This window comes from Macaca nemestrina, chromosome X, assembly GCF_043159975.1.
Source record: "Macaca nemestrina isolate mMacNem1 chromosome X, mMacNem.hap1, whole genome shotgun sequence".
NCBI lineage: Eukaryota > Metazoa > Chordata > Mammalia > Primates > Cercopithecidae > Macaca > Macaca nemestrina.
The window spans coordinates 138,570,814-138,585,716 of NC_092145.1; the positions used below are offsets into that span (position 1 = coordinate 138,570,814).

The following is a 14,903-nucleotide window of genomic DNA, read 5'->3' on the forward strand; positions in this document are numbered from 1 at the left end:
AGCAGTTACCTGCACTAATGCAACCAGATTTGGTAAATTAAGTATTGCTATTCACGTCAACTGGCCTGGCCTGCTCTTGTGAGTCACCAGGGCTTTTTTTTTTTTCTTTTTTGGTGCTGTTTACAAACAAATGAATCATGAGAAGACCTTGCTGCTCCAAGTGTGGTCCGCGACCAGCTGACCAGCAGCAGCAGTCGCACCTGGAACCTTGTTAGGCAAATTCTTGGGTCCTATCCCAAATAAAAACTTTAAAAACAAAACAAAACAAACCTTGTTAAAATGCAATGAGAATCTGCATTTTAACAAGCAGATGCTCATGTGATTTGTGTACACATGTAAATTTGAGACGTACCTGAAGTTTAAGCTTCTGACTGTATTCATTTGCTTAACAGACTTTTTTGGTAAATAAACAATGGCAGACTTCCATCTGAGTTAGGGTCTTTGGAATTTGCCCCTTTGGGGATCTTTCTGTTTTTCTTTTTCTTTAGACTGTAGCTAATAATTCTGAATGTTTTTCAAGTAAATCAGTGGTTCCAGGTGGTTCTTGGATAGAAGCCCTGTTAAAAAAAAAGGCTATAAAAGGCCAGATAATTCTCTTGTAAGTTTCCAACTTAAGTATTCCCTGAGGCAAACAGCTTCAGCACAAGGGACGCAAATAATTTTACATTAAAGAGATGAGTATCTGCCTAACTACCACACTACCCCCATGTACATCAAAATACATCAAAATCAGGGGGGAGATTGCCAAAATCAACTTTATTTTAGAATGTCACACCCTGACACAAGGAAAAGGGACTTTCACACCAAAACTGAGGAAAACAAGTTTAATCCACATACTTTTCATATTAGTTAAAATTCTTCTACTGCCAAAAAACCTCCTGCTATAATTTTTTAAATCTTTCTTTATCCTTTGTTTTTACAGCCTTCCCAGAGCTTATAATATTACCACTGTGATTATCTGATAAGATCTCAAACTATTTACTCTGACCAAGGAGCAAAAGAAAACATGCAAGGAGAATATCGAGTATTTTGAAATAAGCCATTAATTCTTCAGTGGAATTGTTTGCAAGAGAACTTTCAGGTTCAAACATAAAGTCTCCTACTTAGACAGTAAAAACAAGTTAACATAGGCCAATTTGTTCCCAGACCAAACTGAGGGTCAGGCTGGTATTTCTCACAGCCCAATAACGAGATGCAAATGAACTGGGGAAGAAGAGAGTTTTATTTTCTGCCACTGGTTACAGGAAGAAAGCCTGGAAATTATCACCAGACCAACTCAAAATTACAAAGTTTTCTAGAGCTCATATACCTTCTAAACTATATGTCTACGTGTAAGTGTGCATTTGTCGAAAGACATAAGTGATAAACTTCTTTTAATCTGTAACTAGGTCTGAGTCTTGAAGACCTTCTTCTGGAGCCTCAGTAAGTTTACTTAATCTAAACGGATCTAGGTGCTGGGGTGATTACCCTTATCTTGTCTCCTACTAAATCATAAAGGTTTGGGGAGTTCCTTTAGACGCCAATAAACTTGTTTGTGGAGGCCTGGGGAGTTTCTTCAGACCCCCAATAAAACTTGTTTAATCCTAAAAGGGTCCTGTTAATAATTCATTCATTATCTTGTCACGCTTCAAGGCCCAGGAAAAGCCTAGGCAAAACTCCTGGTGGGCTCTTTGTTACATTCCAGCCTTTGTATATGGGCACTGGCTCAATCAGCTTTGAATGTTTAACCTAGCTACTCAGTTCGTGCTGGGACAGTTGTGATGGAGGCCTGTGTTAGTGAGACCTGGCCTGCCACAAATGTACTTAGATATGGTATTGCAAAGCAAACTTCAGTGCATAAAACATAATCATGTATTATGTAGCAATAATGACTATGTACTGACACATAATACCAACCATTTGGTATTATTATGTATCACTACATGACACCAATCATTTGAACAATCATGACATTACAATGCCTTTGCCCTTAAATTCAATGTTTATTGACCAACCTGCACCCAAGCTGCTCATATATTTGTATCTGATTGACTACATGGATTGTTATTAATCATGCCTGGATCTTTTACTTCATGACATTTGTAAAATATAATTCATCAAAAATAAAATGCAGACAAAAAACCTGGCCAAATCCAAATTCCTAATTCAAAATACACCCTCTCAATAGCGAAAAAACAACCTGATTAAAAAATAGGCAAAAGATCTGAATAGACATTTTTCCAGAGAAGACACATAAACAGTCAGCAGGTTTATGAAAAGGTTTTCATCACTAATCATCAGGGAAATGCAAATCAAACCATAATGAAATACCACTTCACTACCTGTTAGGATGGCTCTGATCAAAAACTTAAGAGGTAAGTTTTGGCAAGGTATTTCTGGAAAAAAAGGGAATGCTCATATGCTGTTGGTAAGAATGTAAACTGGTACAGCCATTATGGAAATAGCATGGAAAATCTTCAAAAAATTAAAAATAGGACTACCATTCAATCCAGCCATGCCACTACTGGGTATATATCCAAAGTAAGTAAAATCAGTATATGTTCATTGCAGCATTATTCATAACAGCTAAGATATAGAATAAACCTAAACACCGTTCCATGGATGAATACACAATGAAAATGTGATGTATTCACATTTTGTGAATGGAATATTCGGCCACAAAAATGAAGAAACGAAGAAAATCCTGCCTTTTGCAACAACATAGATAAAGCTAGAGGATATTATGCTAAGTGAAGTAAGCCAGTCACAGAAAGACAAATATTATATGATCTCACTTATATGCAGAATTTTTATAAAAGTTAAAATATAGAAGCAGAGAGTAGAACAGTAGTTGCCAGGGGCTGGTGGCAGGGAAATGGGGAGATACTGATCAAAGGGTACAAAGTTCTACGATGAATAAGTTCTGGGGATCTAAAATATGGCATGGTGACCATAGTTACTAATTATGTATTGTATACTTGAATTTGCTAAGACAGTAAATCTCAAGTGTCCTCACACCCCCTCCCCCCGCCACACACACACACACAATGGTAAATAAGTGTGACAACAGATGTGTTCATTTAATTGTGGCAACCATTTCACAATGTATGTCAAATCATCATGTTGTATACTTTGTTTGTGTTTCTTTTGAGACAGAGTCTCGCTCTGTCGCCTGGGCTGAAGGGCAGTGGCACCATCTCGGCTCACTGCAACCTCCGCCTCCTGGGTTCAAGCGATTCTCCTGCCTCAGCCTCCCAAGTAGCTGGGATTACAGGTGCCCGCCACCACGCCCAGATAATTTTTGTATTTTTTTAGTAGAGATGGGGGGTTTTACCATGTTGGCCAGGCAGGCCTCAAACTCCTGACCTCAAGTCATCTGCCCGGCTTGGCCTCCCAAAGTGCTGGGATTACAGGTGTGAGCCACTGCACCCGGCCGTATACTTCGAATATATACAATTGTTATTAGTCAAATGTACCTCAATGAAGGCGAAAGAAAAAAAAACACATCTTTTCCTCCAGTGCAGTTGAAACAGATGGGGAAGAACACGTTGCCACAGTGATGAGACCCTCTTTGAATTCATGACCTCGAACCTCACCTACATCTGGACATGCCGCCTTCAAGCAGCTACACTACAGTCCCTCAGTTGATTCACTCGCCCAGTCCCCTGGACAACTACACACCTTCTCTCTCCTCTAACCTTCAATACTTGCTAACTCATCCTCACTCTCATTTGATGACCTTTCTTCCTATTTCACTTAGAAGTTGAAAGAATCTGAAGACAATATCCACAGGCCCCTACCCCCTGGAAGGCTGACATTAGCCTGCTGAATAGACCCTTTCCAGATCTGGCGAAATTGTCATTATTGTTTGCCAGCTGGGGTGCACCACTCACCATTTCCTTCTTATCTTCCTGGAAGTGCACATCTACAAACATCTTTCCAACAACATAAGGGAGGGCACTTTCAATAAAGTTTACACATTTGTCCCACTGAGGCAGCAAAGTTGTGGTCCCCTGGATTACCTGTGGGAGATAATTGATCCCGATTAAACTTCATTTGGATAAAATCCATGGCTGAAAAAAAATTCAAACAACCTGAAGAAAACAGTCTACAAAACATTGCACACCCGAACCCATATATATGCATCAGATAGTAGAGGCAAAGGTAAAATAGCTGAGGAAAAAAAATTCTGCTTGTCCCCATTATATTTCAAACCAAATGAAAATGTTTTAGGCTGGGCGCAGTGGCGCACATCTGTAATCCCACCACTTTAAGAAGCCCAGGTGGGCAGATCACCTGAGGTCAGGTGTTTGAAACCAGCCTGGTCAACATGGTGAAACCCCGTGCTTACTAAAAATACAAAAATTAGCGAGGCAGGGTGGTGCGTGCCTGTAATCCCAGCTACTTGGGAGGCCGAGGTGGGAGAATTGTGTGAACCCAGGAAGCGGAGGTTGCAGTGAGCTGAGATCGGGCCACTGTACTCCAACCTGGGCAACAGAGTGAGACTCTGTCTCAAAAAAAAAAAAAAAAAAAAAAAAGGAAGAAAAGAAAGTGTTTTAACAGTTAAAATAATATATTTATCCTTTCTTCCCAATTTTCCCCATTAACAAAGAATCTGGACAATGGTATCATCACTTTTCTGCAGTCAGCAGGGACATAAGAAGATGCTATCCAAGTGTCCAGATAATATTTAATTTCTACTGAGAACTAAAGTTCCACTAACAAGGTCTAGATTCAGTGGGTGAGCAAAGTTCCTGTCCAGCGAGGGTTTCCTTGCTCCGAGTAGCACTCAACAAGGCAGACCAGGAGAACACGGTCCACCATGAACAACATAGGGAGGGAGCATATTTACATTGAGTCACAGCAAAAAACACACTGATAAACAAGCAAAATACAGATGTAAATGCTGTGCCCATCTGTCCCAATTATATCATTACAAGAAAACATTTACAAACAAGAAAGAAGGTTCCCGAGCAGGACATGGAAGGGTCAGAGGTTTACTCTTGGGGATAAAAGCAGAGAAATAAATATAGTGTAAGTTGCCCTTGGAAGTTGGGGGTACAGGCAGGGAGGAAGGGAGGCCCTGAGAACGGTGGCCAGAAGTGTCCTTTGCACAATGTTAGACCCAGGTTGTTTTGAGGAATGGGATTAAGGCTTAATTTCATCTATTCTTCCTCTGATTTCTGGTAACCTCTCTCAGAGGTAAGGGATGAATCTATTTTTAAAACCTCTAGAGAAAGAGATCCTACAACCTTCTTCGGCAATTCAATATTATATTTAGCACTTCGTGCTCAAGAAACATCCCCTCATACCTAACCTTAAATGTTCACACACTGCTTCTTACACCTCTCTCATTCTCTTCACAGTAGGGGTGGAAAGCAGCTGGGCATCATCTTTTATGTGATTCATAGCAGTTAAAAATACACACACACACACGCACACACAATCTACTTGTTTTGTATCTTAACCCATCAATACGACATATATATATAGAGAGAGAGTTGTTTTATGCTGTTCTCTGGAAAAAGACTTATTTTTTTTTTTTGAGATGGAGTCTTGCTCTGTTGCCCAGGCTGGAGTACAGTGGTGCCATCATCTCAGCTCACTGCAGCCTCCGCCTACTGGATTCAAGCGATTCTCCTGCCTCAGCCTCCCAAGTAGCTGGGACTACAGGCGTGTGCCACTACGCCTGGCTAATTTTTGTATTTTTTGTAGAGACGAGGTTTCACCACCTTGGCCAGGCTGGTCTCAAACTCCTGACCTCAAACAATTTGCCTGCTTCGGCCTCCCAAAGTGCTGGAATTACAGGCGTGAGCCACTGCATGCAGCCCTAAAGTAACTTTATATGCTAGTGACTTTATAGGGTCAAAGCATATCCAAAATAATTGCACTACTCTTCCAGAGTAATGGCCCACTAAGAATTTCTATACTTACAGTTCCTCTAATAACAAAAATGCCTCTTGAATGAAATCATAGCTTACAAGATTCACCATTCACTTCACTTTAAATTGATAGAAAAATAAAAACTGTTTCAAAGATACAAAATCCTTACGGCCTCTAGTGGAAGGAGAATTAGTCAGATACAAGCCTCAAAAACAAAGATGAGAGTGCCATGGGTATAAACTGGGAGGCGAGCAAGGGTGGGAGAGAAGCCAAGATTAAAGAGCCAGGTGAGGCCCGACACAGTGGCTCATGCCTTTAATCCCAGCACTTTGGGAGGCTGAGGTGAGAGGATCATTTGAGCTCTGGAATTCAAGACAAGCCTGGGCAACATGGCAAGACCCCATCTTGAATAAAAATAAATAAATAAAGAGCCAGATGGGCAGATGGAGGAGGTCTCAGAGAAAACTAAATTAGAGCCTCTTGGACCTAGCAGAGGATAGATGCGAAGATGGTAGGTATAGGCAAAGTTTAAGACAAAATTCCATTTCCAAATTGAAAATGAAATTCTACCATCTAATATCTCTATCATGCACATTTTAAATGTTCAGAATACTGAAAATAAAAGATAGTTACAAATATATCACAATGAAATGTTAAAACTATAATTACAGTGGCCCAGTTAAAAACTCTGGGGGAAAATGGGAATCCACTGATAAGACGGGGAAGTTTGAAAACAATGTGTGGCCTCTAGTATTTCTCTAAATATCTTCATAGAACCCATCAAAGTAGAGCTTGAGTGTATCTTATCGTATGTAATTTATACCTAAATAAAAATAAATAAGGCACACACACACACACACACACACACACACACACACACACAAATAGAGCTTGGGCTACAAACGCCCTCTGTCTAATCCCTGAAGATGATTTTTATTGGATCAGTTAATATATGGACGATTCCAGCATGTAAAGTTATCCAGCGATGTAACATTGCAATCTTCTTAAACTTACCCTTGAGAATTCCAGCCATCTATACTGAAAGCGCCTGCTAAGGTTTGGAATTCTGGAATAAACCATTCTCCACACCAAATAGTTGGCAATGGTCCTGTTAACAGAGAGAGATGCCCATTTATTGTATTTTAGGTCAATATCTGATGCTCTGCAGAACACCTTGAGAAAAACGGTTGGCAAAGCTCCACCAAGGGACCTCTTACTCATACAAAAATGCAGAACTTTCACTTGAGAAATGACATAAGATGATAAATGTCAATAAGCACAACCAAAATTGGCTTGCTTTTCACCACCCAACAGAGATAGATGAAGGAAAGATTCCGGCCCCAGCCCTCAGAGTGAACATTTTGCTTTCACTCTCAGGGTATAAAGTCCGCTGTTACACAGCCTTTCATGTCTGGAAATTGTGAGTACCTTCAAATTACAGCAGATCCTCAAATAGCATCATTTCATTCAACATTCTTTTGTTATACAGTTGATAAGAAAAAAATCCATTCTGGGCCAGGGTCACTGTCTGTGTAGAGTTTGCACAGTCTCTCCAAGTCTGCACAGGTTTTCTCTAGGTACTGTTGTTTCCTCCCACATCTCAAAGATGTGCCTGTTAGGTTTATCGGCGTGTCTACACGTTCCCAGTGTGAGTGAGCATGGTGTGTGTGTGACTGCACCCTGCAACAGGATGGCGTCCTAGCCAGGGCTGGTTCCTGCCTGCTGCCCTGAGCTGCCTAGATAGGCTCCAGCACCTGCAACCCTGAACTAGAATAACTGGGTTAATAATCATCTTACTTGCTTTTATTCATCTTTCTTAAATGTATGCATGGCTCACATGTATTCAGTGTTCAATATTAGAAGTGTTTTGGTTTTTATTTAGAAGTTTGATGATGTTTTTGTGAGCAGGAATATGCCATAGGAACTTAACTCTTGTTTACATCAATTAGCCTATGGTAAAACTGATTTCATTATCTGTCATTTTGCTTAAAGTCACAGTTTCCAAGAACCTATCGATGATGTTAAGTGAGGACTTACTGGATTAGGTGACTTGATACCATGCCTATGTATTCTTTGCCTTTGGAAACTAACAGCTAAATATTGGCTAATACCAATTATCTAATTTTGCACCCTCATTCTATACTTACTAAATATGTGAGTTTGGACAAGTCACTCAAGGTCTGTGATTTTATCTTTCCTTGTCATACAATGAGGATCATCCCCACCTTACAGGGTTGTTGTAGGGTTCAAATAAATAACAAAATGCTTGACAAATATATTTCTGGGGTTTTGTCTTTCACTTCCAAATGTATGAATAAGCTCATGTAATGCCTATAATACATATCTTTAAAAATATGTTACATTTTAAGGGTTGCCTTTTTCTATAAGCAAAAGATGACCTGACCTCATAAGAATGTGTGATCTGAGTTAATTTCTAACCCAATAGTGATGATGGATTTTTAATGATCCATTCCCCTCCCAGCTGTGCCATTACCATGGTGACTAATAACACACATTCCTGAAATGGCTTTCTGGTCAATCATGTGAGAGTAGTATGACATGACGACACTAAAAGCCCATCAAGAACAAACCACACTCTCATTTGTATGACATTCTGACAGTGGACATGCGCTCCTACTAGTAAAATATTTTTCAGCATACATACCCAATACATGGATGTTTAATTTCTACAGATATACTAATAGACGAATATATTAGGAATATTTTTAACAAATACAAAAACAGAAATTTCAAAAGATGAGGTAAAATGAAATTAAAAATCTTCAAAAGTCATTAATCCTTCAAACACCATTGGATTAATTCTTCAAGACATAGTGTCCATATAGGATTTGGTTAATACAACAATGACAATGAATATAAATCCACATTTCTTAGAGTCTTCTTGACTATTTCAAAAATTTATGGCATGTCTTTGTCAGATTACTATTGTGCTTGTTCTTGTTAGACCACCATTGTATTTCTCTTGTCATCTGGCTAACCAACATGGCGTACCAGCCTGGGAGAAGGGTCACTTCTGCCAATTTCTAGCTGTTCTCTTGTGCTTACATCATCAATAATCATTTCAATTCCTGTTTCTCTGGAAGAATTTTTAAGCCACTTATCTATGCTGTATGTAGTAAACTAGACAAACTAGACAATAAAATTCATAAATCCACAGGTATATGTAAACTGCTCAAGATTTTTTTTTTTTTTTTTTTTTTTTGAAGATGGAGTCTCGCTCTGTCACCCAGGCTGGAGTGCAATGGTGCGATCTTCACTCACTGCAACCTCTGCCTCCTGGGTTCAAGCAATTCTCCTGCCTCAGCCTCCTGAGTAGCTGGGATTACACGTGCCTGCCACCACGCCTGGCTAATTTCTATATTTTTAGTAGAGAAGGGGTTTCACCATGTTGGTCAGGCTGGTCTCAAACTCCTGACCTCAGGTGATCCTCCCGCCTCAGCCTTCCAAAGTGCTGGGATTACAGGTATGAGCCACCACGCCAGCTGAGATTATTTTTAATATACTGAACGAAAACAAGCCAGTGAGGGTGACAGTGGCCCTCTCACATGTTCCACGCAGATCAAATGAAGGGTCCATAGCCATCAATATAGAACTCAATGAAGCATAATTATTTTTCTTAAAAAGTTTTTTATTTCAATAGCTTTTGGGGATGTAAGTGGTTTTTGGTTATATAGATAAATTGTATAGTGGTTGGCCAGGCGCTGTGGCTCAAGCCTGTAATCCCAGCACTTTGGGAGGCTGAGACGGGCGGATCACGAGGTCAGGAGATCGAGACCATCCTGGCTAACATGGTGAAACCCCGTCTCTACCAAAATATACAAAAAACTAGCCAGGCGAGGTGGCGGGCGCCTGTAGTCCCAGCTACTCGGGAGGCTGAGGCAGGAGAATGGTGTAAACCCAGGAGGCGGAGCTTGCAGTGAGCCGAGGTCCGGCCACTGCACTCTAGCCTGGGCAACAGAGCAAGACTCTGTCTCAAAAAAAAAAAAAAATTGTATGGTGGTGAAGTCTGAGATGTTATAGTGCACCCATCACCCAAGTAATGTACACTGGATCCAATCTGTAGTTTTTTTTAATCCCTCATCCCCTTCCTACCCTCCCTGCTTCTGAGTCTCCAAAGTCCATTATATTACTCTGTATAAAGCTTAATTATTTTTAAATTTAAATAAAGATATAGAAGTTCTAAAATGTTCTTCTCAGACCCAATGGATCTTGTTAGGGTATGCACATTCCCCTAAGATACCACTGCCCTAATCAGCAAAGTCTGGCCCTTGTCCATCTCTGTTGAGGCCACTAAGTGGTTTGGGGTCATTCCTTTGGCTCTTTTGCATTCACATCTCCACTCCTTAATAGGATAAGAAGTGCTCACTGAGCACTTATTGTTGGCCAAGTATTGTGCCAGATGCCATGAGGAACGTAAAGAAATAAGAACCTAGCACCTACAGTTAGAGAACTCAAAGTCCAGCTCGGAACACAGGACTTCAGACTTCAGCTTGTTCATGTAATTGGGTTGTTTCATTGAAGGGACACACTGTAAGTATATAAAGGATCTTTCTTTCATTCACTCAATCAACACATCCTGAGCGCCCACACATATACTAACAGTTCTACGTGCTGGGGAGATGGATAGTCCCTGATTTCCTGATGCTTTTAGTTGAACAGGGGAGATGAGACAAGTGCATAAATGATGATTTGGTAGACTCTAGCACCGAAAAGTGCATGCCAGACACTTCACTGTAAGGATAGTACATCTCAAACTGAGGGCTAAGGGAAGGCTTCATGAGAGGAGCATGCCGAAAGCTTAAAAGGCTTTGGTGTTGCAAACAGGAACGTGAACTCTGGACCGGCTAAATAATGGTCGAATCGGCTGATGTGTTGGAGAGGATGGTGAACAGGATCATCACTCAAGGAAGTGGGCAGAAAGGCCAGCCACACTGGGGAGATGCAGACAGCAACCAGGGCATGGTCTCTAGCACATTCATGGGCCAATCCTGGTCTTAGTGCAAGGACTTTATGTTTTTTGTCTCTAAAATACCTCTTGCCAGGCATGTGAACCATGCTGGATCCATAGGTGGAGACGAGAAGGAGGTCAACAGCCAGCAGATGTCCTTTCATCAGTTCAAAAGGTATTCCCTCAAAGGAGTGGTGATGAGCCAGAATAACTGGGGAAGTTGTTAGGGGGCCCGATGGTGGCGGTGGAAGAGGCAGTATGGCAAAGTATACTGGGGTTTGAGAAGTAGGGGCCCTTCCAGCTCCCCTGAAATCATCTCATTTAGGCATCTCACATTAACTATGATCCTCACAGTGCTGCTATAAGAGAGATGTGATTATACCCATTTTACATATGAGGAAACTTCAGGCTTAGAACCATTAAGTAAACTCACAATCACATATTCGGTGAGTCTCAAACTAGAATCACCTGGGGAAGTTGTTAAACGTCCACATGCCTAGACCACCCCAGGCCAATTAGGTCACCATCTCTGAAGTGGTACCCAACATAAATATTGCTTATAAATCTCCTCAGCTAAGTCCAACGTGAGGCCAAGTTGAAGAACCACTGTAATAAACAATGGAGGCCAGACCAGACCCAGGTGTGTCAACTCTAAAGCCTGCATGCTTTTCATTATGCCACACAGTGATGAATTAAAGCCTCTAATTTTTTTTTTTTTTTTTTTTTGAGACAGAGTTTCGCTCACTCCTGTCACCCAGGCTGGAGTGCAATGGCACTATCTAAGCTCACTGCAGCCTCGACCTCCTGGGCTCAAGGGAACCTCCTGCCTCAGCCTCTCAAGTAGTTGGGACTACAGGCACGTGCCACTGTGCTCAGCATATTTTTTTGTATTTTTGGTAGAGACAGGGTTTCACCATTTTGCCAGGCTGGTCTCAAACTCCTGGACTCAAGCGATCCACCCAATTCGGCCTCCCAAGTTTCTGGGATTACAGGCGTGAACCACCATGCCTAGCCGAGCCTCTAATTCAGCTAAGATTTCCTGGCCAATCACAGAGACCCCAAAACACTCCAACAAAGATGCTTCACAGAAATCTAAGGGCATAAAAATTATGAGGACTTCCTGGACAAGGCATTACAAAGGGTGATAGCATAACAACCAGACCTCTGCAAGCTGGAAGCTGGAATGCTGAGAAGTTCACACAGCGAGACAATGGCACTGATGAGTTTCTTCAGTGTGTTATAAATACACTGACAGAATGCTATGGAGCACAGCTTTGGAGTGCTAATATAACCACGCCAGGAACAGATATAACCATAATGACTGAATCACTGTCACCTAATGCTCAGATACATCAAAAAGCAAAAATCAGACTCAGCAACAGTCCTTGAAAATAACACATAACATCCTTTTTTTTCCAAAAAACACATTTTCAGCCATATGGTAATTTCCCCAAGTGGCAATAAATAAAATAGAGAAAGGCCAAGTGTCTCAGAAGAGAATCCACCACAAAGAGAGCAACGTGAAATCATTTCCTAAAGCCTCTGACTTGGAAGATGTTTTTAATTTTTAGATTTGGGATGCTCCATTGGTAAGTATAATGCAAATATTCCAAAATCTGAATAAATCCAAAATCAGAAACCCTTCCGATCCCAGGTATTCTGGATAAGGGATACTCAACCTCTGGAGGCAGCTTACATTTCTATTACATTTCAGAGATCACAAAATACCTTCTTTGATTTTTATAACACTGCTGTGAAGTGATTATTATTATTATCCTTATTTTCAGATGAAGAAAACGAAGGTAAGAGGTCAAGGTACTTCCAAGAATGTAACAAATCTAGGACCAACATCTGGGTTTTCAGATTCCAGAGCTTGCATTTGCTCCTCTCGGTCATACTATCTGAAGTGAGCCACAGAGGTTCTTCTTAAAGGTTCTCAAAGCCAGAGATCTTCCTAAATCCTACAGGCTGCCCAGAGGCAAATGTAAGGCAGTGATTCTGAAAGTGTGTCCCTGAGCCAGCAGCTTCAGCATCATCTGAGAACTTGTTAGAAACTTCCGAGGCCTTACCCCCAGACCTGCTGAATGAGAATCCATGGGGCGGGGGCCAGCACACTGTATTTTAGCAAGCCCTCCAGGGGATTCTGGTCCGTGTCAGTTTTGAAAACAGCTGGTCTAGGAAAACTCCATCTCCTCATCATTCTGCACATACAGCTCAACTAGGACTTCCTAAATCCCACATCAGTGCTTCTTAAACTTGAATGTATATATGAGTCCCCTGGGGATCTTATTCAATTTCAGCCTCTGATTCAGTAGGTCTGGGGCAGAGCCTGATAGGCATTTCTGACAAACTCCCCAGTGATGTCTCTGCTGCTCATCGTAGGCCGTTCTTTGACTAGCAAGACCCTAGATCACTCTCAGAAGAGCTGGCCCCCGGGAGAGGTCCACATAACAGCACATTTTCCAGGTCATCCTTTGGGAACATGCAACAAGAATCATCTTACTTTAATGTACATTGTACTTGCTTTATATGAAAAGAAACTTAAAGACAGGAATACTTACAGAGTCCTTGACAAAACTCCAAGGGTTTGCTCTAGGCCAGTCTGCTACAAAACAAAACAACAACAACAACAAAAGAAAACAGTCCTGGTGCAGATGATCTCCATGGGGCCAGGCCTGGCCTAGAAGAGGAAACCACAGCAACTCCTCCTGATGCCAACCTTCCTTGGCCTCTCCTCCTCCCACTCTTACTCCTCAGATAAAAGTAGATGGGAAGTGTCTGAGGCAGCCTCAAGTCAGGAGTGAGGAGGAGAATTGAGGGGGGACAGAAAGGGAGGGAAGTCTATAGAGCTCCTCACCCAGTGATGTGCTAGTAAATGTTACCAACTGCCTTGTTGAGAAAAAAAAAAAAATGATTTGTTACATTTGCCAGTTTCCATGGTGTCAAAATCCCCCATGGTTGAGTTCAAACTATCAACATGAGATCACTGAACACGTAGTTAGGAAGAGATGCACATAACATGAGAGATCATCACTACCTCCTTACCCTCTTTCCACCCTAAACACCAGCTCTTGTTCCCCACAGGCAGCCTCCAGCTCATTCCTCCAAGGGTCCCTCCCTGGCCACCTACTCCCTTGGACTGCGTGGTTTGGCACCACCACCACTGGAGGATCTCATTGCTCTAATTCTGTACCATGCACCACCTACCAAAGAGTCAATGCCACTGTCCCCACAGCCACTCAGTAAGAAAGGCAGGCCTAATCTCCTAGACTGGCAGTGGGAGTGATATAAGAAGGGAGAAGCAGCAATTGAGAAATAAACAGCTGAAAGAAAAAAAAACAAACAATCCCATCAAAAAGTGGGCAAAAGACATGAATAGACAATTCTCAAAAGAAGATATACAAATGGCCAACAAACATATGAAAAAATGCTCAACATCATGAATTATCAGGAAAGTGCCAAACCACAATGAGATACCACCTCACTCCTGTGAGAATGGCCATCATCAAAAATAAAAAAATTGGCCGGGCGCGGTGGCTCAAGCCTGTAATCCCAGCACTTTGGGAGGCCGAGACGGGCGGATCATGAGGTCAGGAGATCGAGACCATCCTGGCTAACATGGTGAAACCCCGTCTCTACTAAAAAAAAATACAAAAAACTAGCCGGGCGAGGTGGCAGGCGCCTGTAGTCCCAGCTACTCAGGAGGCTGAGGCAGGAGAATGGCGTAAACCCGGGAGGCAGAGCTTGCAGTGAGCTGAGATCCGGCCACTGCGCTCCAGCCTGGGCGACAGAGTGAGACTCCATCTCAAAAAAAATAAAAAATAAAAAATAAAAAAAATAAAAAAAAACAGATATTGGCATGGATGCGGTGAAAAGGGAACACTTTTACACTGCTGGTGGGAATGTAAACTAGTGCAACCACTATGGAAAACAGTATGGAGATTCCTTAAAGAACTAAATAGAACTACCGTTTGATCCAGCAATCCCACCACTGGTTATCTACCCAGAGGAAAAGAAGTCATTATACGAAAAAGATACTAGCTCATGCATGTTTATAGCAGCACAATTCACA

At 41.6% G+C, this 14,903-nt stretch overlaps 1 protein-coding gene across 2 annotated transcripts in view; it reads right to left on the minus strand.

Moving 5' to 3' along the window:
• The window catches only part of LOC105478221 (phosphate regulating endopeptidase X-linked), a 222,883-nt gene that overhangs the window by 134,778 nt on the left and 73,202 nt on the right, over positions 1 to 14,903 (minus strand). For both annotated transcript variants that reach the window (XM_011735347.3, XM_011735348.3), the window contains exons 10-11: positions 6,877 to 6,970; positions 3,873 to 4,001 (exon numbers count right to left, since the gene is read on the minus strand). In XM_011735347.3, the coding sequence (XP_011733649.1) occupies positions 3,873 to 4,001; positions 6,877 to 6,970 (223 nt within the window). The remainder of the gene's footprint in view (positions 1 to 3,872; positions 4,002 to 6,876; positions 6,971 to 14,903) is intronic.